A 27,961-nucleotide genomic window follows, 5' to 3' on the forward strand; every position below is an offset into this window, starting at 1 on the left:
CAAACTCGATTGTTTCAATTATTTAGGTGGAGGTGACGCACCGCTGTGATCCCAGGATTTGGAAAGTGGAGACAGAAGGGCCAGGAGTTCAACGTCATCCTCGTCTACAGAGTGAGTTTGAAGCCAGCCTGGGCTACGTGAGACCCTGCCTCAAAACAGAAGGGAAGGAAGAGAGGAGAAGCGAAAGGAAGAGGAAAGCAGGAGGGGGAGGGGAGTTAAAGCCATCTAGTGCGTAATAAATATTCTTTTATAATTCATGCCATGTGATTCCCTAAAAACATTTTTGTTTTCTTTTATTTATCTGGCTGACCTGGGACTCACTATGTAGCCCAGGCTGGCCCTTAACCTCACGGAGCTCTGCCTCCACCACAGCTAGCGCTGAGAATATTTTCACTACCATATAAACCAGGTTGGCTTTAAGCTGGTGACCTTCCTGCTCCAGCCCTAAGTGAGGGCGTCAGAGACTCATGTGCTGCCACAGCCGACAAACATGATGTTTAAATGCGTATTCCACCCCTCCAGAAGACAGCCGTGGACAGGACATGCATAGCCACGAGGGGCAGCTAACCCCCTCGAGTGAGCGACTTAACTAAACAAGTCTATGTAATGAACGCTGTGAAGACATGAACACGGGAATTAAGAGGATTTATTTTAAAAGATTATAAAAGTCGATATTAAGAGTGATAAAAAAAAAAAAAAGACCCACAGGCTTTAAATCAACAAATACAAAAGTGATGGGGTATAAGCAATGTAAAAATACATTTCCCAGTCCCCACAGAAAGCATAATTTAAGTATAGTAATTATAAAAGTCTTGTGCAGAGTGTATTTCCCTTCTAAGTCTTAAAAACCATTCTAAACAATTTGTATAAATCACAGCTGCTCAAGTCTGCCACAGCTACTAAAGAAGACATTGTCCTTTCTGCCCTGATGGTCTCTGGTCACAGCTCTTCGGAGGGCGTTTGGTGCCACAGTCTTTAACCCCATCTCCCTCCACAGAATGCAGAAGCCAAACCAGTCACAGGTTCCCCAAAGAGAAAGCTCTAAGAGTGGCCGCAGACACAAGTGCCCAAATGACCTTCCTAAATGAAGGCCTGGAGCAGCCGAGGGCGAGCCCTCAGCTGTGGGACAACTAACGCCAGCGCGCAGCTGGAGGCTGAGCCAGGCCAGTGTGTCTGTCAGTCATGACCAAGCCAGACACAGGCCGAGAGGCACCTCCCACTGAGACACAATGTCCCCAAGGGCCTGAGCTTTAGAAACTAGTTCTCCAGGATGGCACTACTGAGGTCAGAAACCTTTAGTGGCAGGGCCTAGAGAGGCCTTAGGTCAGTGAGGGCGTGCCCTTCCGAGACCTCAGGACCTCAGGTCACCGCCCTTCTCTCCTTGCGTCCAGCTCTACCACAAGCTCCCTGAGTGACAGTGATGGTGTGCTGCTGTGTAAAGCAATAGGTCTGCCCAGGGCGGGAGCTGCGCAGACTGCCAGCCAAGATGAACCCTCTCCTCAGCCCTTCCTCTATGAGTTGATTGTCTCAGATATTTTGTTACAGTAACAGTCAGCAGACTAATAGTTGGTAACACTAAAGTAGCCCAGGTTTGCTATTAATTCTCAACAGGTCTAAATGATATTTACAGTGCCTATAGTACAGCTTGGTATCAAACTCCAAGACTGTCTGCAAGAAACAGAATTTTTCTATTCTTGGTTTCAAGAGCCTACTGTCCCCTCTGAGATGGCACGCCCAGTAAGGCAACATGCATGATTAGTTTCACAATCTCCAAAGCAGCTGTGGTGACATCACCAGCGTGTAAACCCTGAGGCCAGCAGATCAGGCAGTGCGGCAGGACAGAGCAGAAGCTGTGTGCCCAGACTCATCCACTTCCAAGAACTGCAACAGACTCACTCAGGACATGAAACCATCTTCCACACACAATGGCACACAAGACACTGAAAAGGAGGGGGACTTTACAGTGAATCCCAGGAAACACAATCACACCACCTCAGAGAGAAACCCCAGCCTGGGAAACCTTCACCAGAACACTGAAGGCCTTGATATACCTGAGTCTTGGTCAAAGTCTAGGAAGAAAGGAAGAAGGGAAGAAGGGTCCCCCTGGTCAGGAGATGCCCAATGGCTCTAAGACAGTCTTCCAGCAGCAAGCAAAGTCTCAGAAGTCTGCAGCCTCCCCACACCACCAACAGTCCTCACTAGCCGGGTTCTAGGATTCGCTTCCTCAAGACACCTCTCCTGGAGAGAAACCCAAACAGAGGCCTGTGGGAACACGAACCTGATACCCCTGCCTCAAACTTTTGGTGACAAGAAGGGACACAACTCTAGATGGCCTGGAGACAGTTGACAATGGGAAGAGAATTGAGAGTGAGAGTGAGTGTTGGCCCTCACAGACGGTACCCAGCACACCCAGCGCACGGGACCATTCTGGAGAAAGTCAGAAAGGAGGCATCCTGGTGGGTTAGAGATCCCAGCCTAGGCTTCTGAAGAGAAGGCTGCAGAGCTGTGCTCGCTCGAGCACTGTCTCTAGTCTGCATGTGTGAGCACGGCACCCTCCAACACATCTCTGTTGAGCGGCCAGGGCCTATCCGTGTGATTACAGCCGGGTGCGGGGCAGTCTCTTCTCTCTTTGGTCTTCGGATAGACTATCAGTTTCCTCACTTTCCTGTGTTCCATAATAAACTTTGGTTTCTTCTAAACTTATTCTCAATGACCAAAGTGCAGTGTGAAAGCCGCCACCAGGCTGACGCTCTGTAGCTGTCATTCGCGTGCGAAAACAGCACCAGCCTAGACACCTCCAATTAGGCAACGCATGCCTGGCTCAGAAGGAATTAAGAATAATTGCTTTAAAAGGTTAGCACATCAGTGGAAGGCTGAGTAAGACACAGGAAAGGATCCTAACATTAAGCAAAAAGCCCACACCAGCATCTTAAACACAGATTAAATCTCCGACAACACAACAGAAATTAGCCAGCTCCTGAAAGGAAGGGAAAGGCACAGTGGGAGCTAAGCCTGGGGGTGGGGGGCGCCCTGTAGCAAAATGACAGACAGACAGGCAATTCACAGAGACAGCGACCTCATCTCTCAAACAGACAAACAAACAAACAAACAATAAACACTAAAACCTCCTCCATTTGAGACAGGCTCCAACAGTTATTAAAAACCCTCTGAGCTCACTGCTGGGGCCGCCACCAGCCCAGCGCTACAAAGCTGTCCTCCTGCTCCTTCCCTTCTCTCCAAAGGGTGCACCCATGACACGGGTCACACACGTCACACGGAGGGAGCCTCTCTTGGGTCACAGCGCCCACTCCATGTCTTAGGCATTCAGGGGTTCGGTGAGGGCTTCGGCCCTGGCGTTGTTTTCCGGCTTTGTCAGAGGGTTCTCCCTCAGCTTCTCACTCAGCATGACAACGAAGTCCAGTAGGAACATTGAGCTTGCCAAGAAGCCGAACACCTAAGGAAGAAAGCCAGCAGTTACCTGAGGAAGTGTGAGCTCCAACCTGTGTCCTACTCAGCCTGAGCGGTCACATCCAGGAGACATGGTCCATTATTCCTACCTCATAACCTACTTTAAAAAAAGATTCACTTTCGTTTTAGTAAAGTATATGTGTTTGTCTGTGGGTTCTTTTGGAGGCCTAAAGAGGCCACAGGACCCCCTGGAAGTGAGATAGAGCCACCTGACGTGGGTGCTGGGAATCGAACTCTGGTCCTCTGGAAGAGCAGCAAGTGTTCTGTTTGCTGAGCCCACCCCTCCAATCCCACCCTTACTACTCCCTAACAGAACTTAAAAGCTATCAAAGAGGAAAGGAAGTGACAAAGAAAAGTTCCCAGAATATCAGCTGCCTCTGTGTGTCCCACAGGGCACAGGTGCCAGTTCTGCTGGGCGGGGACAGGAGCTCAGAGCTGCTGGGGCAGTGCCAGCGTCAAGGGTAGGAGAGATCTAGCCTCCCTGTCCCTCTAAACCACAGCTACTAGAAGTCCTCAGCCCTCTACCCTGCCTGACCCATCCAAGCCACAGACTCCCTGTGGGATGGCCACGCGCCACCTCTGGAAACTTATGAAAGGAATTCCCTCCATTCCCAACGGACTTCTGGGTGGGATTTGGAGACGAGTCCCTGCTGGGCTTATTAAAGAGCCTGTCTACATCAAATCAGCTTCCACACACCTGCTTCCCGGCTGAAACCGGAGCATGACAGATGAGCTGACTCCAAACACACTTTGTGTGGCAGAAGAGAGGGCCTCAAACTACCAAGAGGTCACCACCACTCAGCAGACCCTGACCCTAGCTGCTGTAGGCTGCCTCCACCTCAGTCAGCAGGTACCCCCACTACAAGGCACACCAGGAATCCCTATTAGCCTCGGGACTCAGAACACTGACATGAAGGCTAGACTTGAAGCCACACACCTACCTCTCCACCCCTGAAGAAAAAGAAAGGTGGCCAAGAGGGCCGACAGGAGAGGTCTCAGAGAGCACAGTCCAAGGGGACACAGGGGCGGGGGTGACAAGGGAGGCCAGGGAAGGACAGCATGGCAGGGTCTCTGACAAGAGCACTGTCCTACCAGGCAGAGTGTGTGTGCCTCCCTATAGGTGGAAGGGGGACCTTCTATGCCACACGGGCGAACAACAGTCCACAGTGTGTGCACAGAGCCAAGCTGTCTCTGATTCCTGTGTGGCAGGGGGAGAAGAGGGGAGCTGTGTCACCTTCAAGGACACGGGAAAGCAGGGAGGGGTGGCTCCAAGAGAAACACCCTCTGGCCCAGACTGGCAGGTGGGTACCCATATGGTGTCTACTAAAAAGACCAAACATGGGCTGGCGAGATGGCTCAGTGATGGCTCAGTGGTTAAGAGCACTGAATGCTCTTCCAGAGGTCCTGAGTTCAATCCCCAGCAACCACATGGTGGCTCACAACCATCTGCAATAGGATTATAGGATTCAATGCCCTCTTTTGGTGTGTCTAAAGATAGCTACAGAGTACATACATACACACACACAGCTACAGAGTATATATATATATATATATATATATATATATATATATATATATATATATATACACACACACACATACACAAAGACAGCTACAGAGTACACACACACACACAAACACACACACACACACAGAGAGAGAGAGAGAGAGAGAGAGAGAGAGAGAGAGAGAGAGAGAGAGATACCAGGATGTACTGGTCCTGATCCCTTCTGAACGGGCAGAAGTGCTCCCCCACACACCCAAGGAGTTGATGCAGTAATGGATTTATCTTATCAAAGTAGTGCCCAGATTTGACCTTGCTGCTTGCACACAAACTGCAATGGCCCTGCCCACACATCTAAAGTCAGACGGGGAAGCTGCAAAGCTCTCCACAGGACCTGGAAGTCGCACATGCTGTAGAGGCCTCTGGCCTCCTGGAAGCAGTGTACAGAGGTGAATGAACTGCACGGCTTTCTCCTCGCCGTTCATGTGCAGCACCCGAGCTCCACACAGCTCACTCCTCTCACTCATGTGTGGAATGGTCCTTGCATCAGGAAGCTCTCCCTGCCCCACACGGGCCTGGGTGATGACATTCTACTCTTTCACACACCTCATCTCCTAAGGCACACTGCTAAGAACCCTCCGCCAAAGCTTCCTCTGACTCAACATCTGTCCCTCTAGTCTCCATGCTCAGGGCCTTCTTAGCTCTTCTCATCCCAACTACTGTTGAATTGTTGGGTCTTAGCTCAGTTTTCCAGGTTAAAGCAGGTTCACAGACCACAAAAACAATACATCCTATGTAAAAACCAGAGACTCCATCCTTGAGGAAAAACTCTCACCATCACCCCCCAGCTAGCCCTCTGACCTCCTGGGGACCTCAAGCTGCTATTAAAGGAGCCACCAGATAAGCCTGTTTCCTCCCACAGCCCTACCTGCCTCTGTAACACGGAAAGATTCCTCCAAACACCTTTTCCTGAGTCCTGGTAGCCAACCACGTTGACCACGATGGTGTCCCTGACGTTACAGCGGAGTGCTGATTACAGGAGACTCATGTACTTTCCTGGATGTCGCCGTGTTTTCTCCTTGTAACTCTGGCCTTCTCACAACATGCGCCCACCCTTCCTTTAGTCTCTCTCTGTGCCTGTCAGTCCCCACTGAAGAGATCCTTCTCTTACTCCTTCCCTGTGTCCACCTGAAGAGACTCACTCTGGTTCCAACACCGCTGTTCTGACCGGAGGCCTCAGACTTATGGGATATATACTTCCAAAACATGTCCTGATTTCATAAACTTACAACTCGAGTCCCCACTGTAAGGAAGGCCCATCGGCCACAATACTTCTGCGGTGGCCCACGCTCCCCTCTGCTCTACCAGACCAGCCTTTCTAGGGACACCAGAGTGGGACGTCACTCTCGCCGTACAACCTTTACCAGAACTCTCAACATTCCGATGGCTGCAAGCAAGGCAGTCCTACAAGTCTCCCCCAACCCCGGGGACCACATATCTACATCTTATCTCCAGCAAGCTAGAGGGCAGTTGGCCATCAGATGGCAAGGACAGTCAATGCCACACACCTGTGTCTTTAATGGCTGCCTGGAGATGAGAAATCCATCCAGCCATTAGGAAGGTTCCTGCCTTCCAGGGCAGCCAGGGCTACAGAGAAACCCGGTCTCAAAAAAAGAAAAAAAGAAAAAAAGACGGTTCCTGCCCCTATCATCCTATCATCCATAGGCATCAACAGGTCCTGTTCTCTCAGAAGGTCTCAACCCTAGTCCCTGTCCATAACAGTAGCAGGACTGACACCAGGGCGACACCTCAGTCCCCTCCCCAGCCCTCCACACCCTGTCCTCTGACACTGTGTCTTTTTACACAAAGAGGCTGCAAAGTTGGATCTTGGACCTCTGCTCTACTGTGGCCCTGCCAAACTGGCCTTCAGGTGCGGTCTTACTTCTATCTAAGTTCCTACAAGTCCCACATTCCTCTGTCAGAGCTATACATTACCTTAGAGCACACCACCATGAAACTCAGCAGTAGAAGGCAATCCCCTGTTCCCTGTCTCTTTGGTGGATTCAAAGTCTGGGCTCCAACTCCCTACAGTGAGGGCCAGCATTACTCCCTAAAATGTCTCAGCCTCTGCCTATATCTAGCGTGTATGCAGGAGTCTGTGGGGTGTCAACAGTGAGACTCTGCTCAGTAAACAGAAAATTAAATCCCAGAAGATGGTATTAAATACTCAGTGGCGATGATTTCGCTGCCTCACAGATGTGGGAAACACGTTCTGTAACTAGGTTAGGTGAAAACAATGAAGCTCTTCAGATCAGAACAGACCTCCATTTTTAAACACTACTCAGCTAATTTAAATACACTCTCCAGTCACTTGTCAAGCTGTGGTGACACAGGGACCTGACGCCACTACCTACTTCCTCTTCCTTAAGTCACTTCCTCACTGTGTTATTCTAACATAGGACCCAAACATTCGGAGAATTCGGCCAAGAAACAAAAGACCATGCTTCAGATTTGGCTTCCTCACCAGCAAACCCCTTGAGGAAGTGAGGGCCAAAACAGGAAGAAAGCAACACCAAGTCTCTTGCAACCTCAGGCCAGCTCCTCCAAGACTGTGCTCTGCGTGTGTGAGAGGAGCAGGGGGAGGAGGGGAATGGGTGCGTGGCTTCCCAGGTAGCCGGCCTCAAACCCAACCTTCCAAACGCTAGGACTGAAGCACGCTCCACCTGGCCTGTGGTGACTGTGGCCACCTCTCGCAGTCTCTGGCTGCTCCTTTCCCTCTGCTCCTCCCTAAAGAACACAGAACTTCATCTCACCCTACTGTACCCTGAGCTCGCCTGGACATTCTAGCACATCCAGCCTAAAGCATACGCTCACTGGCAAACCCGGGCCGTCGTCCCCTGTGGAGTCTGTTCTACTGCTTGACTGCATCTGTCTGTCCCCTTACAAACCAGACTGGCACAGCACTATCTGCAACTCTTCACTGCTATCTTTTTAAAGATTTTATTTCTTTTTCTTCCTGGGTCTGCATGGATATCCATCTGGGTGCCTGGTGGGAAGAGGAGCTGGATCCCCTGGGACTAGTGTTATGATTACTCTGAGCTGCCCTGCAAGCACGGGGCACTGAACCTGGGTCTTCAGCAGGAGCAGCAAAGGCTCTAAATGCCAAGCCGTCTTTTCCGCCTCTGAGCGTATAAACCATATAGTATTGCTCTATAATAAAACACAGTTTTAGGGCTAAGGCGATAGCTCAGTCAGTGAAATTCTTAACTTGCAAGCATGGGCATCCACATTTAACTCTAACCCCATGTTTTTAAAACACACTCACACAAAATGGAAAAAAAAAAAACAAAACAATGTTTTTTTAAAGCTAGATGTTGTGGTGCGTATTTGTAATCTCAGTCCTGAAGAGGCACAGAATGTGTAAGATGTGTGTCTTTACACATCCCCAGCACTTTCTGGCTAGCTAGCCTAGCCTACTTGGCAAGATCCAGGCTGGAGAGAAGCCCTGTCTCAAAAACCAAGGCTGTGGGCTACAGACAGGGCTCAGGGGTTAAGAGGATACACTGTTCTTGCAGAGGACCCAAGTTCAGTTCTCAGCACCCATTCTGGGAGGCTGACAACCCTCTGCACCTCTGGCTCGCAGAGGTGTCTAACACTTCTGGCCGGAGGGCACCCACACACACATGCACACAACTACACACAGACTCAGAATTTTTTTAAATATTAAAAAAAAAAAAACCACAATATTATCCTCTGGCCTAAACAGAGAAAGTCTGTCTTAAAAAACAAATAAAACAAAAACAAAACAAAAAGCCAACACTTGGCCCAACAGATTCAAATAAAAGCTAGCTTTTCACTCAACTGCCCCTTTGTGGTCTCAAAGGTTTGGCTTTATAACTCCACACACACCGCAGCACAGTTTGGGACAGGCAAGCCCGTTTTTCTCTTTCTAGTGGATTGGGTTTGGGGGTTGACAGGGGAATGAAGAAGAAATGGGACAGAACTAGTCAGACTCCTCTACCAGAGATGAACTGTCACAGAACCAATTTTAAGAATGATTGACAGGCTGGAGAGATGTTTCATCGGTTAAGAGCACTGACTGCTCTTCCAAAGGTCCTGAGTTCAAATCCTAGCACCCACATGGCAGGCCACACCTGTCTGATGCCATCTTCTGATGTGTACATGGAGACAAAGTACCCAATACATAATAAATACATAAATAAATAAATCTTAAAAAAAAAAAGAAAGAAAGAAAGAATGCATGACTGTGCATGGAAACACACATCTTCAGTTCCAGCACTCAGAGGGTGCAGGCAGGCAGACCGCTAAGTTTGAGGCCAGCCTGGTCTACATAGTGAGTTCCAGGACAGGGTACACAGAGAAACCCTGTCTCCAATAAAAAAAAAAAAAAAAAAAAAAAAAAAAAAGAGCTTGATTCCATGTATTCCATGTAGAGGTAAAAACCTGCAAATGGGCTTCCTTCCTCAGGAGCGAGCCACCCGTGCCAGCACAAACCCTTGATCAGGCTTTATCAGGCTTTAAGGGTAGGAGGAGCCTGCTAAAGACCTCTCAAGACTGCAGTAGCAGTACACATCTGGAGTCACAGCACCCAGGACGCTGAGGCAAGAGACTTCTGAGTTGAGACCAGCTTACAACAAATATCAAGTTCAGGGCTAGCCTAGACTTCAGAGCAAGACTCTATCCCAAAATTCAAGAAATAACCCTGGGGCCATAGCTCAGGGGCAGAGTACTTTTTTTTTTTAAAGATTTATTTACTTTATGTATATGAGCACACTGTAGCTGTCTTCAGACACCCCAGAAGAGGGTGTCCATTACAGATGGCTGTGAGCCACCATGTGGTTGCTGGGAAGCAAACTCAGGACCTCTAGAAGAGCAGTCGGTGCTCTTAACCACGGAGCCATCTCTCAGCCCCGGGATTAGAGTACTTGCCTAGCATGCACGAAGTCCTAAATTCACACCGAGGAACAGAAGAAGGAGGGGGAGGGGGAGAGAAAAAGAGAAAAGAAAGATAAGAAAAAGAAACAAAACGAAAACTAAAATAAGTATCCAAAGTTAGACTGCCCTGCAGACAGGCTTCCCTCCAACAGGGCCACAGGTTGCCGGGCTAGCCTGCGACTCCTTACCCCAGAGCTTCCCTGAACTTAAAGCAATACTAAGGGGCAGAGACATTTGGACAATGACAATGGTGACAAAGGCCAGCTTGCCACTTGTATTAGCAAACGCTTGTTTATATGCAGCATAAAGAAAACTTTGGTAACAAAACTTGGCCAAATTCCACACAGGTTCCTAGGTTCTTAAGACTAGTATTTGCTTACTCTTAGGTCTACCTTTATATTTAGAGGAGATGAAAAACTACTCTGGGGCTGAGGGAAAGTGTCTGGCACACAGCCTGAAGACAGCTCACATCCGGGAACCCATGTGAAACTCAGGCACAGTGTCCAAGCATCTGTAAGCCTGTGGGAAATGGGAAGTAGAAACAGGAGCTTCCAAGAAGCTAGTGGGGCAGGTAAGATGACTCATCCTCCTAACCCCAGCCCTGTCCCGGTGAGTGCCAGGGTCAACCAGGGCTGCAGGGAGAGCCTCGCTCAACAAGGACGGTAGGAGCTAGTGGGCAGCTGGCCCCGCTATGCGGCAGTGAGACCACCTCAAATAAGGTGGGAAGGCAGGATCAACACCAAAGCGCATCTCTCATCCACACAGATCATGGCACGCAGGTGCGCACTCCTCACAAATACTCATCAATATAAACAAATAAGCATTAATTATTACTCTTACATATAACCTATGAAGAACTTTCTAAATTCTCTATTTCTAAGGAAACAAAACTAAGGCTAAAAGCACAAAGTACTTACAATTGCAGCAATTTCGGCTGAGGTCCCAGAATGGGTAGAGACAAAAATTATAGACGCCAGCAGAAACACACACCCCGTTCCCAGGGTGATGTAAAAATCCTACACACAGGGGACAAGAGCACACAGGTCAGAGTAGCACACAAAGCTTAACATTTTTAATGTCAAAAACCTGAATGAGTTACGTTTTCTTGGTGCAATCCAAACTTAAAGCATGCCCCTTCAATAAGCCTACATTCAATCTGCACTACCTACTTTAGGCCGCATGTACTAGTATGTTACAAACTTTTCTTTTTGAGACAGAGTCTTACCGTGGAGCCCTGGCTGGTCTGGAACTGAATATGTGAACCAGACTGGCCTTGAACTGACCGAGACCCAACCACCTGCCTCTGTCCCCCAAGTTCCCACTGGGATTACAGACAAGCAACACCACATCCAGCCCATTTTTGCTTTTGAGTAGATTTTGATTGTTTATTTGTGTCTTCGTGCTTCCTGCTCCTGAGAAGTGAACCTATGGCCTCAGGAATGCTTGGCAAACACCACCCAGAGCTGACTACTGTTGGGTGGGTTTGTATTTATTTCTCACAGGTTCTTACATAGTCCAGACTGGCCAGAACCTTCTGATAGTCATGCCTCTACCTTCCAAGTACTGGGATTATCATGCCTTCTCAGAACAAACATCTTGTGATAGAAAAATGCACTACCAGGGCTAGAGAGAGATGCCGCAACAGTCAAGAGCACTGGCTGCTCTTCCAAAGGACCAGGGTTCAGTCCCCAGCACCCACAGGGTGGTTCACAATCATCTGTAACTCCAGTTTTAGGGCATTTAGCACCCCGTTTTAGCCACCAAGAGTACCAGGCATGCACAGAGTGTATATAAAAACATGCAGACAAACATATACACAAAATAAAATATTTTTTAAAGATGCAATGCTTGAGAAACATAGCTTGTAAAGTCAGACTACCACAGTTCAAACCCCAGCTACTATGTAACCTCTTGTTTGTTTCTCATTGTTGGTGTGGGGATTCAAGTGCCACTGCGCATGAGTGAAGGCCGGAGGACAGCTCTGTGGAGAATGTTCTCGGTAGCACCTGACTTCTGAGATTACAGGCATGTAAAACCACAGCAATTCATAAAGCCCAGGGCTTCAGTGCAAACCTACCAAGTGCTCTCCCAGCTGAACTATACCCCAGTCAATTGTGGGTGGGTTTTGTTTGTTTGTTTACATGTATACTGCAGAGGGATTTTAATCCAGCAACATTGTTACTCTAGCTGGAATATAGGCAGGTGGTTAGCACACACCTTTAATCCCAAACAGTGAAGATAAAGTTAGTTTATAGAAGGAAGCACCCATGTTGGAAAGTGATGTCTAACTGAGTGGCAGTCAAAGTGATGAATCAGAGAAAGTCTTGACGGAATAGGATCTGCCCAACTCTTATAAGAGAGAAGAAAGGGAAGCTACTTAAGAGGGAGCAGTTGAGAGAGAGAGAGAGAGAGAGACCCTCTTCTAGCCACCTCTCTAGCAGCTGATAGAGGGAGAGAAAGACAGAGAGACAGACAGACAGACAGAGAGTGTGTGTGTTTTACTACAAGTTGCAGAGAAAAACAAGGCAGACACAGGTGAAGACCGAAGGCGCCAGGAGACTAGAAGAGACCGCCATAGTGTGAGGCCAAGCGGAGCAATTCCATGAGAAATCAGAAGCGGCCACATTGAATCAGCCTGGTGAGGTGTGGAGCAGGAAGAATTGAGTTAAAGCAGCCAACAGAGTTCAGAGAGAACTAGAAAGGGTGAGCTCATTCAGCAGCAAGTCTCAGAGGCTGAAAACATGCCAGGCCTACAGTAGATTGTACAGAGGCTAGAAGCTTCCAGGGCTAGGCCTAGGTTAGCAGACAGAGGCAGGTGACAATTACATCAGGTAAAGAAAAGATACTTTTACCTGTATGTGTGTGTTCGTATGTTTGTATGAATGTGCATGTCTGAGGCAGAGAAAGATGTCTGCATCTTTCCAGATGCTCTCTCATGGAACACAGAGCTTACTGACTTGGCCAGTCCTGTCTCTGTCTCCAGAACACAGGGATAACAGGTGGGTGGCCATATGTGCACTGCGGACCCACATTCCTGTGCTTAACTCTGCTGTAAGCACTTCACCTCAGCGCAGTGGGGGCTCTTACCTGCTGAGCCATACTCCCCAGCCTGGGAGACACTGTAACAATGACCCAACAAAGAGCAAAAGACATTCTTTATTCGCCTAAACACAACTTTTATCTTTTTATATAATTAAATGAAAGTGCCAGGCATGGTGGTGCACATCTCTAGCCCCATCACATGGGAGGCAGAGGCAGAGGCAGAGGCAGGCGGATTTCTGTGGGTTTGAGGTCAGCCTGGTCTACTGAATGAGTTCCAGGACAGCCAGGGCTACACAGAGAAACCCTGTCTCCAAAAACAAAAAACAAACAAACAAAAAAACCACACACAGGCAGACCCACATTGCATTGTTTAAAGACCCTGTAGTGTCATGGTGTCTCTCTGGCTCCCACACATAGTGGATAGAGAACAGTCACTCAATTCCTAACTGTAAAGCTAAGAATGAATGACAGTCTAAAATATAAGAAATGAAAAGTGACAAAATCAAACTTCTAAAAAAAAAATATTTAGGTGGCACAGTGGCCCATGCCTATAATGCCAGCACTCGGACAGGAGATCACAAGTTCAAGGCCAATCTAGGCTGGTCTTAAGACAAACACAACAAAATGTCTAACGTGAATTAGGTGAGGTCACCAATAACTTCTGACCACTGGTGGCTTTCCTCTCCCCCAGGTGCATTTCTTCTCCCCATCTTTGACATGGAGCCCCAGTTCCTAGGGGGCAGAGAGACAGAACACAGACAGTGCCCTTCCCAGTGCTGGGCTCTGAAAGCATTACCACTCTCACAGTGAAACCAGGAGAGCCCAACCCAGGGACCATGTCTTCCCCACTTACCGATGACTTGACTTTTCCAGTATCCACTCTGTCGTACACTGGTGTGCAGTACACAATCAGCAGGAGAAGGCTCAGGAGAAAGGCGCTACAGCTCACAAATTCAAAGAAGTACAGGCCTCCACACAGCCCACACTCGGACACAACCTCCTCACAGATGAAGGCCAGGAGAGACAGCAGCTACAGATGGAAACCATTGGAGCTCAGTAAGTGTGATGACATCCAAGACGGGCCTGCAGGCTGTGCCTGCAAACCAGACACTCGGGAGGCTGAAGCGGGAGGGTCAAGAGTTCCCTGCCAGCCTTTGTCAACACTGTGAGATGCCCCTCTTCTAAAACAAAATTAAATCCACTATCTGTTTGCTAAAATATTTGTAAAGTAGTGACTAGGGCAAACAAGATTAGAGAAAACAATTGGTAAATAGAACTTAAGAGTCGGCTTGCCTTGAAGGGATACACCCAGTTAACTACTGTGTGTCAAACGCTGAGACTCAAGCAATCAGAGTGTTCTAACAGCCCACGGGAAGGACTTCCAGGAGGAGAGCAGGCTGAGTGCCATTATGCACGGCAATTCTTTTTTTAGCTGCTTTAATGGAGTCAGCGGGAAAGTTAGGCAGAGGTATAGTTGGATGCACATGGTGAGGCTGCTCTAGAGGTCAGGGAAGCGTAGCTGCACATGCAGACTCTGGGGCCAGCCACGAGAGGGGTCACGAGCACCCTGGGGGAGGGCAGCTTGCAAGGGGGAGATGCCAGCAGTGAGAAACATCAGCCCAGGGGGTATGAGACAGAGCACGTGTGCCCATCGGAAGAAGGCAGCAAGCGCACTACCGCTCGCACCTCCGAGGTCACGAGCACTGGGCAAGGAGCACCTGCATTAGACTGCACTTCGAGACAGCTGATCGCGATATCGGTCACATTGCAAGAAAACTCCAGTGTGGCAGAGAGTTAGATACCTGTACTTGAGGAAGGGGCTGGGGGTGGGGACGGAAGGCAGCAGACTAGAAAAGCAGCGTCAGGTGTGAGCATCCAGTCAAGGGTGCAGTGGATGAGGTCACAGGAAGGGATGTTCCGAGATGAGAGCACTCAGCACACTTATCACCCTCACAGAAACCCTCTGCTGGGAGGACCAGAGACAGGCAGGGAGCACCTCTGTCCAGGGAGGAGTTGGCGCTTGGGAGTTTAACTCTTTAGGAAAAAGACTGCTCATGAGAGCAGTTCCTGAGTGCCTAGACCCTCAAAAGGACTGATGGCCAAAGGCCAAGGCCAAAGGGAACCCCATCTCACCCCAGTGAGGACAGGGTGAGAAAGCCAGCACCCAAGAAGTTGAGGCAGCAGGACCCACTAGAGGCCAGGCCAGCCTGGGCTACAAAGAAACAACACTACAAGCTAGGAATATAGCTCAGTAGTAGGATACATGCCTGGCATTGGGGAGCCTTAGTCAATTCCCAGCCCTGGCAAACAAATAAACAAATAAGAAACAAAGCAGCTTGGGAAAGAAAAGAGAGATGAAAACCAAGAGTTGCACAGTATCTTCACCCACACTTTGATTACAACTGTCAACAGACGAATACTAGGAAAACTAGGAGCTTCTTCAAAAGCTAAGAACTGCTGGGTATTCCAGAGACATGAAGACCCACTGGAGGAAAAGCCAGTGCAGGAACTTCAAGGTGACTTTACTCACACAGCCCCAAACCAGAAACAATGCAGATAGACGCCCTCAACAGCCAAGGGAGGCTCAAGGACAAGTGTGCCGCCCTGATCCAGCTCCAGATAGTCGCACAAAGGGGAAAAAAAATCCAGTCTCGGCAGCAGAGGTGTCCATCCACACATGTCACACACAAAACAAATCTAAGTTAAATCACAGACTGATTCATTTAAACAATAAAACCCAAATAAATTCCATTGTTATTTAAAAAAATAACAAAATAGAAATATAAGGATGAATCTACAGATACAATAAACCAAAAGTCTAGTTGCATAAAATTTACGATTCCTTAAAACACTGTTTCAACATATTTACTGCTCTGTTCTGAGACAGTGAGCCAGGTCTTTAGATGCTGGACAAGTCTTTGGCAAGAAGCAGGTCAGATGTGACAGGCACGGCAGCACTGTTCCAAGACTAGATGAGTTTTTATACTTCTACCGGAATCTCCCAAGGTTGCAGGTTCACCACGTGCCCCTTGGTATTTAGCTTGGTAAGAGCAAGTCCCAAGCAGCCTGGGAGCTCTGAGGGTGGAAAGAACCCAGAGGTGATCCAGCCCCACCCCCACCACCCTCCCAAGTCTATTGTTTCACAACAGGGCTTCTTTTCTCTTTGCAATCTTAGAAAACCTGCTAAGATTCATGGGCCCAAAATAACAAATCATGTACAGACACTCTGAATGCATTCCCCATGGACTGAAGGGTCCTTGTTAACACACTGTGCCTCCTCCTCTTCTGATTCTGGTGTCTCCACAGCCCAGTTTTCTTATCAGAGCTCTGCAATTCTATTAGACTTTTAAATCAACTAAAGACTCAAAATCAACTTTAAATCAACTAAAGAGAACAGCAGCCTATAGCCCTCAGCCTGGATGAATACTTTATAGACCTCATCCATAACTTTCTTGGGACTTTTTTGAATAACCCTGTAGTATATTTTTATTCTTAATAAGACAGTATTAAAACAGAAAAAGCAGGAACAAAAAGGCAACCATAAAAATGAAAAAGTGGGCAGTGGTGGCGCATGCCTTTAATACCAGCACTTGGGAGGCAGAGGCAGGTGGATTTCTGAGTTCGAGGCTAGCCTGGTCTACAGCATGAGTTCCAGGACAGCCAGCCTAGGGTGAAGGTGTGGTGTGGAGAGAGAAAAGTATTTAAAGAAAGCATGCTTTAACATTACAAGTTCCCCATAACAAATGAATTTCACAGAGACGGAGCGCTTTGTTCTATTTCCATGACAGCAAATACACACAGAGCAACTAACAACCTTTTCAAGGCCAACTGAGCTCTATGGTCCAACTGCAAAGCACCAGCAAAACTTCTGGTTGTGTCCTATTCTGAAGATGCAGAGCTAAGGCCTGCTGAACTATAATAATGAGACTTTTTACTTTGGCTTTAGCATTTCTTATTAGAAAAAAAAATAAAAGCAACTAAAAATAAGAGATTTTGTTCTGCACGCCCACGCAGAAGACCAATAGAGATGGTTTCCTTGGAGCGGCAGGAACGCTTCGGTCATACAGAAATTTCTCTGTTCAAAGGTTCCATTAGAAACTCGTGTTGACGGAAGAGAAGCACAGCTGGTCTCTAGAAAATGCGTCAGAACTGAGCAGAGGAAGTGTAAAGGAAACGCAGTCTGGAGCTGTTAGTCGGCAGAGCGTTTGCCTCGAATTCACAAGGCCCTGGGTTCAATTCTCCGCACCACATAAACCACATGGTGGAGCACACCTGTAGTCCCAGCACGGAGAGGAGACAGGAGTATCAGAAGTTCAAGGCCATCCTCTACAACATATTAGTGAGTCTGAAGTTAACTGGACTACATGAGACTTGAGACCCTGTGGGAAAAGAGTGGAAGAGAAGAAGTGGAAAGGGGAGAAAGGGAGAGGAAGAGTGGAGCAAGGAGAGATAGGGAGGCGAAGGAAAAGAAGGGGAGGTTGGAGAGGTGGGGCCAAACCACACCCATCTTGGTAAAAGGAACAGGTTCTGCAAAGGAGCAAAGAGGTGGGGGGAACCCAGGTGCCTAGGAACCTAAAGGTGCCCATTGCAGACATCGTAGGAGGATGTGGGGGGTCACACAAGCCCAGATCCACGTTAACACTTGTCTCCAAATGACTTCCTCCTCACCCCAAGCTGGCAGCTAAAAGCAGCGCCAGTTCTCTAACTGCTGGTTTTCTACTTCAGGAAAGTAGGTCAACCGAGTTCCAAGAACCTAAGTTCTGATAATATCGCTGTTTTGAGAATTGTGAATCTTCCCAAGGAAAGCAGTGGGCCGCTTTTAGCATAAATGGCTCACAAGCCTAAACAAAACCCATAAACATTCTAAACAATTTGGTTTTCCTGAAAGTGTCTTCTTGAAAAAACCCTTAATATCCATTGGCAGCTGAGACACAGCAGGAGTACCAAATATCATAATATAAATATCAAAGATGTCTATAGTTTCACGCCTAAGCTGATGGTACTTAATAAAGAGAAGCATGCCGTGATCAGGTTCTCTCACCCGCACACATGAAGCAGGGAGATGCCATTTCGACTCTCTCTACCTCAAACTCACTGTGCAAGTTAAACACATACACAAACTGTCCGACAAGTTAAACTGCCCTAATGGGCCAGCACCCGGAAAACCGCAAAAGCCAGCAAAGATAAACAGAAAGCATTCGTAGTCTGAAACAAAAGCATTCAGGGCGATAATGAAAGAATTTTAGCTGAGAGAAGGGAAAGGAGGTTTAGGTGGCTGAGGCCGGGCCACGGGTAGGTAGGAGGCGGACGGCAACGCCTCCTTCCCTGCTAGGAAGGGAAGGAACTGGGGTGTGGAAACGGCTGCTTCCCGACCGAGGAAACCGAGCGGCAGCCTCGAGGCATCCACCCCAGCCCACAGGTCCCGGCCCCCGCCCCGCCGTTGGCTCACCAGCTGTAAGCCCTTGAGGATGCGCCGATACCAAGGGAGCCGGCCCAGGAAGAAGTAGGCGGCCAGGCCGCTGCGCGCGCCCCTGCCAGGGCCCGGGGCCGCCTCGGTGGTGGGACTGTACACCGCTCCGTTCTCCATCGCCCGCAAGCACTCGCTCACCCAGCTAAAGTCTCCACCGAGCTGCAGGGGGCGTCACTTCCTGGGACTCCGCCCACGCTTCCGGTCAGCTCCGCCCTCCTCACGCCTCGCCACGCCCCCTCGCTTGCAGTGCCCCAGCCCAGAGAATTTCCCACCCCCTTGCCACGCCCCCTTTGCCACGCCTCCATGCTTCGCCGTGCCCCTTTCTCGCCACGCCCCCTCTGCCTATCAGGCTCTCTGGTTAACTCTTGACAGTTTCGTGGACTTCACCTTTTATAGTTTGGTTTTTTTAAAATTACACTTTGATTATTAATCTATCTATTTATCTATATTTTAATCTATCCATTTAGCTATCTATTCATCTATCCATCCATTTATCTTGGGAGGAGCGTTGTGCTAAGGTCAGAAAAGTATTCTCTGAGTCAGTTCTTCCTAAGGATGGAATTCACTTTTACCTACTGAACCACCTCTCCGCCCTTACTTGACTTGTGTCTTTTAGTTTCGTTTCGGACTGATTTAAAAATGAAAGAAAGAAAACGAAGGTTTCACAAGCCCAGACTAGCCTAGAACTATGTACATAGACACCACTAGCCTGGAACTAGTGTCAATCCTCCTGCCTCTGCCCTGGGGAAGTGCTGAGATTACAGTCATGTGCCCCTCCTCCCTCAGCCTGTTTTGCTTTTATTTATTTATTTATTTATTTATTTATTTATTTATTTATTTATTTGGATTTTGGTTTTTTTTTCCGAGACAGGGTCTCTCTGTGTAGCCCTGGCTGTCCTGGAACTCATTCTGTAGACCAGGCTGGCCTTGAACTCAGAAATCCGCCTGCCTCTGCCTCCCAGAGTGCTGGGATTACGGGCGTGCGCCACCACCGCCCGACTCTGTTTTGCTTTTAAAAGGTGCCAGAGATCACATTGAGGTTCTTCTGTATGCCAACGGCCCCGGCGCCCCATTGAGATGCACCCCCAACCTCCTCCCACAGAGATTTGATTTATTTCTCACATCCCACTACCTTCCATCTTTCATATAGTCATCTTTTCCTGGAGGGAAGTGTACCCGCGTATGAAGGTGCAGGCTCGCACTGGTGCAAGGTGGAGGTCAGAAGCCGGCCTTGGCTATGTTCCTCAGGCACGAACTACCTTGTTTTGAGGGTAGGGTCTCTCACTGAACCTAGCTTACCAGACAGAGGAGGCTAAAAGGCTAGGAAGACCCAGAGATGTGGCGTCCCACCTTCCCAGCTCTGAGGTGACAAGCACAGAGCATTAGATGAGTCTTTTTTATATGGGTTCTAGGGATCGAACGCATGTCATCAATGACAGCCAGCATTTACCAGCTAAGCTGTCTCCCCAGGTCTTATTTTTTCAATATCGTTGGATGTTTATAGTACAATTGAAAACCAGATCTGGGTATTAAGTTTACTGCCCTGTGCCAAGCAGAGAAACAAAGATCTTTCTGGCAGGACAGTAAAAAGATTAATGAAAATTCCAGAGGACAATTAGCAAAAAGATTAATCAGAGTGTCAGATATTGATAAATGACATGAAAATATTGACCATGCTCACCAACAGATGAATGGGCAAAAGAAATGCAGACGATGTAGTGGAATTGTACTCAGGTTTGTTGGTGGTGGTGGTGGTGATGGTGAAACTGTGACATCTGCAGGAAAATTAATTCAACAGAGTATTACTGTTAAGGGAAAGAAGGAAAACTCAAAAGACGAAGGCCATATGGTCTCTCTCATATGCAGATCCTAGATTTTAAAATTATATTTATGGGGCTGGAGAGATGGCTTAGTGGTTAAAAGCAATTTCTGTTCTTTAATAGAATCTAAGTCTGGTTCCCAGCTCCTACTCAGGGTGGCCTACAACCAACCGTAACTCCAGTTCCAGGGTATCCAATGTCCTTTTTGATTTTTTAAAGATGTATTTATTTATTATTATATGTGTGTACTCTGTAGCTGTCTTCAGACACCCAGAAGAGGGCATCAGATCTCATTATGGATGGTTGTGAGCCATCATGTGGTTGCTGGGATTTGAACTCGGGACCTTTGGAAGAGCAGTCAGTGTTCTTAAGCACTGAGCCATCTCTCCAGCCCTCCAATGTCCTTTTATGACTTCTCCTGACTTATGCACATATGTACTCTCTGTATGTGTCTGTCTCTGATCTGTCTCTCTGTTTCTGTCTCTCTGTCTCTGTCTGTCTGTCTGTCTGTCTGTCTCTCTCTCTCTCTCTCTCTCACACACACACACACACATACACCTGCACAAATATACAAAGGAAAAAAATAAAATTTCTAACTTTAAATTTGTTTGCCTGCATGCATACCTGTCTATCATGTAAATCCCTGCTGCCTACAGAAGTCAGAAGCAGCATTGGATTCCCTGGAACTGCTGTTAGAGGTGGCTGTGAGCTCATGTAGGTGCTGGCAACCAAACCTGGGTCCTCTGCAAGAGCATCAGGTACCAAACTCCTGAGCCATCTCTCCAGTCCCAGGATAAAGTTAATCTAAATTAGTGTGTGTGTTTGTGTTTACATGGAGTGTTTGTATATCATGAAACTAGAAAGGCATTCATGAGAGGGAGATGCTGAGGGAGATGAGACAGAAGGCAATGGAACACAAGAAAGCCGAAGTGCAGACAGAGGGAAGAGTGGGAACCAGCTGAAGGGGTGGGGCATGAATGATGAGATGTGTGTGAAATGCCAGGATGAGAACCGTGCTCAGTGCACTGACCTAAAACACTGAGACAGCTACAGATGTAGGTCAGTTGCTGGGATGGTTTGTATGTGCTCAGCCCAAGGAGAGGCTCTATTAGAAGGTGTGGCCCTGTTACAGTGGGCGTGGCCTTATTAGAGGAGGTGTGACCTTGGAGTAGGTGTGGCCTTGTTGGAGGAGGTGTGGCCTTGTTGGAGGAGGTGTGGTCTTGTTGGAGTGGATGTGGCCTTGTTGGAGGAGGTGTGGTCTTGTTGGAGTGGGTGTGTCCTTGTTGGAGGAGGTGTGTTACTATGAGTGTGGGCTTTTAAGACCCTCATACTAGCTGCCTGGAAGCCAGTATTCTGCTAGCAGCCTTCAGATGAAGATGTAGAACTCTCAGCTCCTCCTGCACCATGCCTGCCTGGATGATGCCATGTTCCCGCCTTGATGATACTGGACTGCACCTCTGAACCTGTGAGCCAGCCCCAGTTAAATAGTGTCCTTATGAGAGTTGCCTTGATCATGGTGTCTGTTCACAGCAGTAAAACCCCAACTAAGACAGTTGCCAAAGCGCTTGCCTGGCATACATGTGCATGGAGTCCCAACCAGGCATAAAACCTGGTGGGGTGGCAGACACCTTGAGTATCAGAAGCTTGGAGGGAGAGGCAGGAGGACCAGAAATTCAAGATTAGCTTTGATTACATAGAAAGTGAGTTTGAAGACAGTCTGGACTACATAAGACTCTGTCTCCAATTAGTAGTAGTAGTAGTAATAGTAGTAGTAGTAATTTAGACCAGCAAGATAGCTTCAGCTAGTAAAGGTGTTTGCCTCACAAGCTAGTAGACCTGAGTTGGATCTTTGTAACTTATGGTGGAAGGAGAGAACTGACTCCTGAAAGTTGTCCTCTGTCCTCCATATATCCAGTCGGCATGCACACACCCACATTCGTATGCGTTGATAAGAATAAATAATTTGTAATTAAAAGTTTGCTATTTTAAGAATTTTTTTTTATTTGGTTTTTTTCAAGACAAGGTTTCTCTGTATTGCCCTGGCTGTCCTGGAGCTCACTCTGTAGACCAGGCTGGCCTCGAACTCGAAATCCACCTGCCTCTGACTCTCAGAGTGCTGGGATTACAGGTGTGCGCCACCACCGCCCGGCTAAAGTTTACTATTTTAAATTCCCAGTGGGTTTACAGGGTCCTTGAACTAAAGGACGGCACAGTGGAGAGCACCAACCTGCAGAAGGAAGGGCCTCTTCATAAATGTGTGGTGGGGAAAGCTGCCTCTGATCGTCACTGTATTCATGTTGGGTGTATGAGGATGCCCCAGGGTTTAAACCTCGGAGCGGGAGATAAGCCAAGAGCAGCCAAGAGCACAAGAAGCAGTGGTGGAAAGGCAAAGGAGTCCCCGGCTGATTCCATAAAACGGATGCAGAAGGAAACCACCCCCACGCATCCCCCTCCACCCACCCCTCTTCGCCCCTCTCCCCACCCCCATCTAAATGCAGCAGCTGTGAAAGCCAAGGAATTTGGCAAAGCTCAAACTACGTTCCCAATCCGTATGTTCCTTTTCCACCAGCAGAGGACGACAAAACAAAGGCATGGTCTTCCCTAGCCAGAGTGCTGTCCAGGGGGCTCTTAGAGAAAGAAAATGCCGAGGGGCCTCCGGTGAGTGCTGTAGTGTAAAACAATCTGAACGCTTAGAGCAGATTGTAGGAAGCTTTTAGTTCCATGGGGATGGAAGAGCGTGGGGTGCAGTGTGTGGTGTTTGGATTAGAGGGAGCTTGGGAACTATTTTATAACCAGTAACAAAAATCTATGCTAGGGTGGGGTTTGTTTATTTGTGCTTGTTATATAAACCTGACCAGGTGAGTTCTGATCCCCAGCCCTTCATAAAAGCTGGAAAGACGGGGTGGTGGTGTCTCTGAATTCCCAACCTCCTGCTATGGGAAGACAGGAGGTAGAGACAGGCAAGCCATAAACTCATGGGCCAGCTACGGCAGTGGACGGGACAACCCTCTCTCAATCACTGTGGCAGACGAAGATCAATGCCTGGGGTTACAGCAACTCTGACCTCGGTGAGTGCTATCATTCATGCATACCTAACTCATACAGGAGCATTTACATACATCAGACATACACATCCCACCGCAAAACACTCATATAACCAAGTGGAAGGCAGGCCAGATGCGCTATACATTTACAATCCCAGCATTCTGGAGGTAGAGGCAGAAGTTCAAAGTCATCCTCAGCTCCACAGTGGGTTCCAGCTCAGCCGTAGCCACGTGACACCGGTTCAGAACAGAAAAACCAAAGTAATGCTCACCAGGCGCTGGCGCACACCCTTAGCCATAGCAGTCACAAGGCAGAAATGAGCCGATCTCTGTGACAGACCAGCTTGGTTTACACAGAGAGACCCTGTCCCACACACACTCCCTATGGAGGTTTGAATATGCTTGGCCCAGGGAGCAGCAGCATTAGGAGGTGTGGCTTTGTTGGAGTGGGTGTGGCCTTGTTGGAGTGGGTGTGGTCTTGTTGAAGGAAGTGTGACATTGTGGGCGTGGACTTTGAGACACTTCTAGTGGCCAGAGAGATGCAGTCTTCTGGATGCAGATGGATGGATCAAGATGTAGATCTCTTAAAAATAAATAAATAAATAAATAAATAAATAAATAAATAAATAAATAAATAAATAAAATAAAAATAAAAAAGATGTAGAACTCTCAGCTCGTCCTGCACCATGCCACTCTGTCATACCTCCCACCATGATGATAATGGACCGGACCTCTGAACCCGTACGTAAGCCAGCCCCAAATTCTTTACAGCAATAGAAACCCTAAGATACCCCCAACTCCAAAAGGGGTGGGGGGCAGCACCAACAGGGAAAAGTATAAATCAGAATCTTTTTCTGCAGTATTCCTGCCCAGCCCCCTTCCACAGTTGGCAGAGTTAGTTCCTGGCTATCTTTCCTTGTATTTCTTTTTAAGATTAGTTTTTATTTATAAATAAGTGTGCCGGTGAACCATGTGCATGCAGGTACCCACAAAGGCCAGTAGAGGGCAGCAGGTTTCTGGAACTGGAGTTATAGGTGGTTGTTAGCTGCCCAGTGTGGGTGCTGATTTCCAAACTCAGGTCCTCTATAAGAGCAGTAAGCGGTCAAAAGCACTTGAGCCATCTCTCTTCAGATGCTTTTCTTGTGTTTCTCTGCTAAAGGGAGATAAAGAAATGTGTGCTCATTCGTGTGAGCAGGCACGCACGTTGGCTGAGAGGTACACTACTGGGAATGTTCTCTTATGTTGATGCTGCTTACATGTGGTCATTTTGTGTTGTTTCAAACCATATGATTGCACCATATACTCTTCTGTCCTTGTACACCAACAATCTGCTGAAGAAAAGCAAAATTAGCAGACTGTGGTGGCACATCTGTAAACCCAGCACCTTGGGAGGTCAAGGCGGGAAGATCTGGAGTTCAAGGTCATTCTTTGCTTGCAGCAAGTTGAAGAAACTCTTGGGCTACATGAAACTTTGTCTTATCAAGACCCCAAAACAGAAGTAACCCAGTTTTAAAGCAAAATTCCAGGCCCAATAAGATGTCTTTGTGGATAAAGGCATTTGCCACACAAACCTGACTCTCCGAGTTTGATTCCCAGATCCCCCCAGTCATAGAGAAACAAATCCTGATTATCCTCTGTCTTCCAGACATGCTGTGGCACTCACATACCTGCCCAAAAAAATACTTATAATAAAATTTTAAACCACTATATTGCTAAAATTTCATAATCCTTTCTGGTCTAGATTTTGCCAATGCCTTCTGTCTAAGCTCAAAACTGAATATACTCTGCATGCCACACATCTTCTTTCTGAGCTAAACGTCCCCGGCCCATTTACTTCTAAGATGAGTCTCACTGGCCTGCCCAGGCCAGCCTTGAACGGACATTCCATGCTTCTGCCTAAGTCTTCCAGTAGTGGATGTGCATGCACAAAGTCCAGCTTTAATGTCTTTTTTCTTTTTCTTTTTTTTTAAAAGATTTATTATATATATATATATATACATATATATATATGTATATATATATATATATATATGAGTAAACTATCACTGTCTTCAGACACACCAGATGAGGGCATCAGATCCTGTTACAGATGGTTGTGAGCCACCATGTGGTTGCTGGAAATCGAACTCAGGACCTTTGGAAGAGCAGCCAGTGCTCTTAACCCCTGAGCCAGCTCTCCAGCCCAGAGGCAAACACTTTCACCAGCTGAGCCATCGCGTTGGCACCACAGCATGAGGACTTACTCTAGGTTGTGAGCATTTGTTCTTTGCCTCGGTTGCTGTTGGGTCTCTGCATGGTGAGGCAGAATATCATGGCAGGCGATGCATGATGGGATAGAAAGGCTCAACTCATGGTAGACAATGAGGTAAGAGAGAGCCGGGGGACAGGATGAGCCCTTCAAAACACATCTCCCATGACCTATGTCCTTCAACCAGGAACCACCTTCTAAGGTTCAACACCTCACACCATCGCCCCACCCCACCACATCATACCACCCCACACCACCACCCCACACCACCACTCCACAGCACACCACACCCTACCACATCATACCACACCCCACCCCACCACATCATACCACTCCACACCACACCACACACCACCACACCACACACCATACCACCACACACCACACCATACTACACCACCCCACCCCACCCCACCACCCCACCCCACCCTACCACATCACACCACCATACCACACCACATCATATTACCACACCACCACACCACACCACCACCCCACACCACCCCACACACCACCACACCACATACCATACCACCACACACACCACACCATATTACACCACCCCAACCCACCACCCCACCCCACCCCACCCCACCACATCATACCACCATACCACATCACACCGTACTACCACACCACCACACCACACCACACCACCACCAGGGATAACAAGTATTCAAGTCATGGATCTGTGGGGATACTCCAGATTTAGATCATAACAACAATGATAAATCCACCATAAGCATCTAATATTCTGAATTAGTGTTTTTTGTTTTGTTTTTGTTTTTGCTTTGGTAAAGTGAACTTCAATAAAAATCTGACCCATTAAGGACATTTCTAAATCAGGCACTGGAAACTGAGCTCATCAACAAGGCAGAACTGGTCACACTTGTTTTTACCTGTTCACTACTCTAGGGCGGTAGTTTTAAAAATAGCTTCTACTTTGGGGCAGGAACGGGAATGATCCACGTGTGGTATCCCAGCATTTGGAAGGCTTAGGCAGGCCAATGTCAAATTCTAGGCCAAGATGGGCTACAGAGTGGGATATCGTTTCTAAAGCCATCCAAGACTAAAACAGTGTCAGGCAAGGTGTAAACGAACGCACCCATGGTATGACCGTTCTGGAAGTAGCCAACTACTTTCTGATTGAAGTTGAGGCCCCACTCCACAAGAGGACCGCCATGCCTGTTTCTGTAACGCTGGCCAAAAGCCCACGGCCAGGAGATCATGCTCTTGTGAGGAATCTCCTGTTGTTCCGCTAGCCACCTCGTCCACCTGCAGTCTAAGGACCTACATTTACGCCTGAGGATCGGTGCTTCGCTCAGCCTTGGTCACAGCAGCTTCTGTTGGCAGTGAGGAATGGTTAATTCTAAGAGTAAGCGACTGTTACCTGGTGTGCTGGGTGTTCTGTGTCAACTTGACACAGGCTGGAGTCATCACAGAGAACGGAGCTTCAGGTGAGGAAAGGCCTCCATGACATTTCCATGTCCCCGCTCAATGACCCAGCTTAAGGCAGTTTCTCAATCAGTGATCAAGGGGGGAGGTCCCCTTGTGGGTGGTGTCATCCCTGGGCTGGTGCTCTTGGGTTCTATAAGAGCAGGCTGAGCAAGCCAGGGGAAGCAAGCCAGTAAGAAACATCCCTCCATGGCCTCTGCATCAGCTCCTGCTTCCTGACCTGCTTGAGTTCTAGTCCTGACTTCCTCTGGTGATGAACAGCAGTGTGGAAGTGTAAGCTGAGTAAACCCTTTTCTCCCCAACTTGCTTCTTGGTCATGATGTTTGTGCAGGAATAGAAACCCTCACTAAGACACCTACACATAAACACACACAAAGTAGAGGTGTTTTGTTTTTCTGTTTGTTTGTTTGGTTTGGGTTTTTTTTTTTAAGATTCTATTTTTATTTATAGGGATGTTGGTATAAGAAACTGTCCTGGCTGGGAGGTAGCTCAGTGAATAGATGCTTGTTTAACAGGCACAAAGCACTGACCACAGAAAACCAGGCACAATGGACTACACATCCATAATCCCAGTACTGGGAATAGCGGCAGAAGGATCGGGAGTTCAAGGCAAGCCTTGGCTACATGAGACTATCTCAGAAAGAAAGAAACAAACAAAAGAAACCTGAAGGGGTGGTGGGGAAAATTTAGACTACCCACTGAATTAAAGGTTGGCATGAGATATGGCATCCTGTTTCAACAAACCAACAAAACAAACCAACTGTAATTCTCCATGCCCATGGGAGAAGGGATGATCAAGAACTCCAAATTAAGAAACCTTGAGAGTGAATCCCCCTGCTCACGGGCCTGAGAAAGAGTGCTTAGCAGTCCTATGAAGTTACTAACAAGTCCCACTCCTTTGCTGACAAGTCAAACTACAATATAAGAAAAGGTAACACGTTATTTGACCCTGAA

The 27,961-nt window shown here is 47.8% G+C and overlaps 1 protein-coding gene across 1 annotated transcript; it reads right to left on the reverse strand.

Moving 5' to 3' along the window:
- Window positions 1–628: 628 nt before the first annotated feature.
- Cmtm6 (CKLF like MARVEL transmembrane domain containing 6) lies at window positions 629–18,617 on the reverse strand. The gene is made up of 4 exons (XM_052187073.1): window positions 18,420–18,617; window positions 13,824–14,000; window positions 10,846–10,944; window positions 629–3,454 (listed from the first exon to the last, which is right to left on the reverse strand). The coding sequence occupies exons 1-4, from the start codon at window positions 18,555–18,557 to the stop codon at window positions 3,317–3,319; spliced, it is 552 nt and encodes a 183-aa protein (XP_052043033.1). The 5' UTR covers window positions 18,558–18,617; the 3' UTR covers window positions 629–3,316.
- Between the last annotated feature and the right edge of the window lie 9,344 nt (window positions 18,618–27,961).

This window comes from Apodemus sylvaticus, chromosome 7 (assembly GCF_947179515.1).
Source record: "Apodemus sylvaticus chromosome 7, mApoSyl1.1, whole genome shotgun sequence".
In the NCBI taxonomy this organism is placed as follows: domain Eukaryota; kingdom Metazoa; phylum Chordata; class Mammalia; order Rodentia; family Muridae; genus Apodemus; species Apodemus sylvaticus.

What these genes read in the sequence shown, in the direction of transcription:
- Cmtm6 (XM_052187073.1), bottom strand. Translation starts at nt 18,557, where the DNA reads ATGGAGAACGGAGCGGTGTACAGTCCCACCACCGAGGCGGCCCCGGGC. An exon ending in TCCTCAAGGGCTTACAGCTG is followed by an intron (nt 14,001 to 18,419) that starts GTGAGCCAACGG and finishes TTCCATCTGTAG; the next exon opens with CTGCTGTCTCTCCTGGCCTT. An exon ending in CAGCCGAAATTGCTGCAATT is followed by an intron (nt 3,455 to 10,845) that starts GTAAGTACTTTG and finishes TTTCTTCCTTAG; the next exon opens with GTGTTCGGCTTCTTGGCAAG.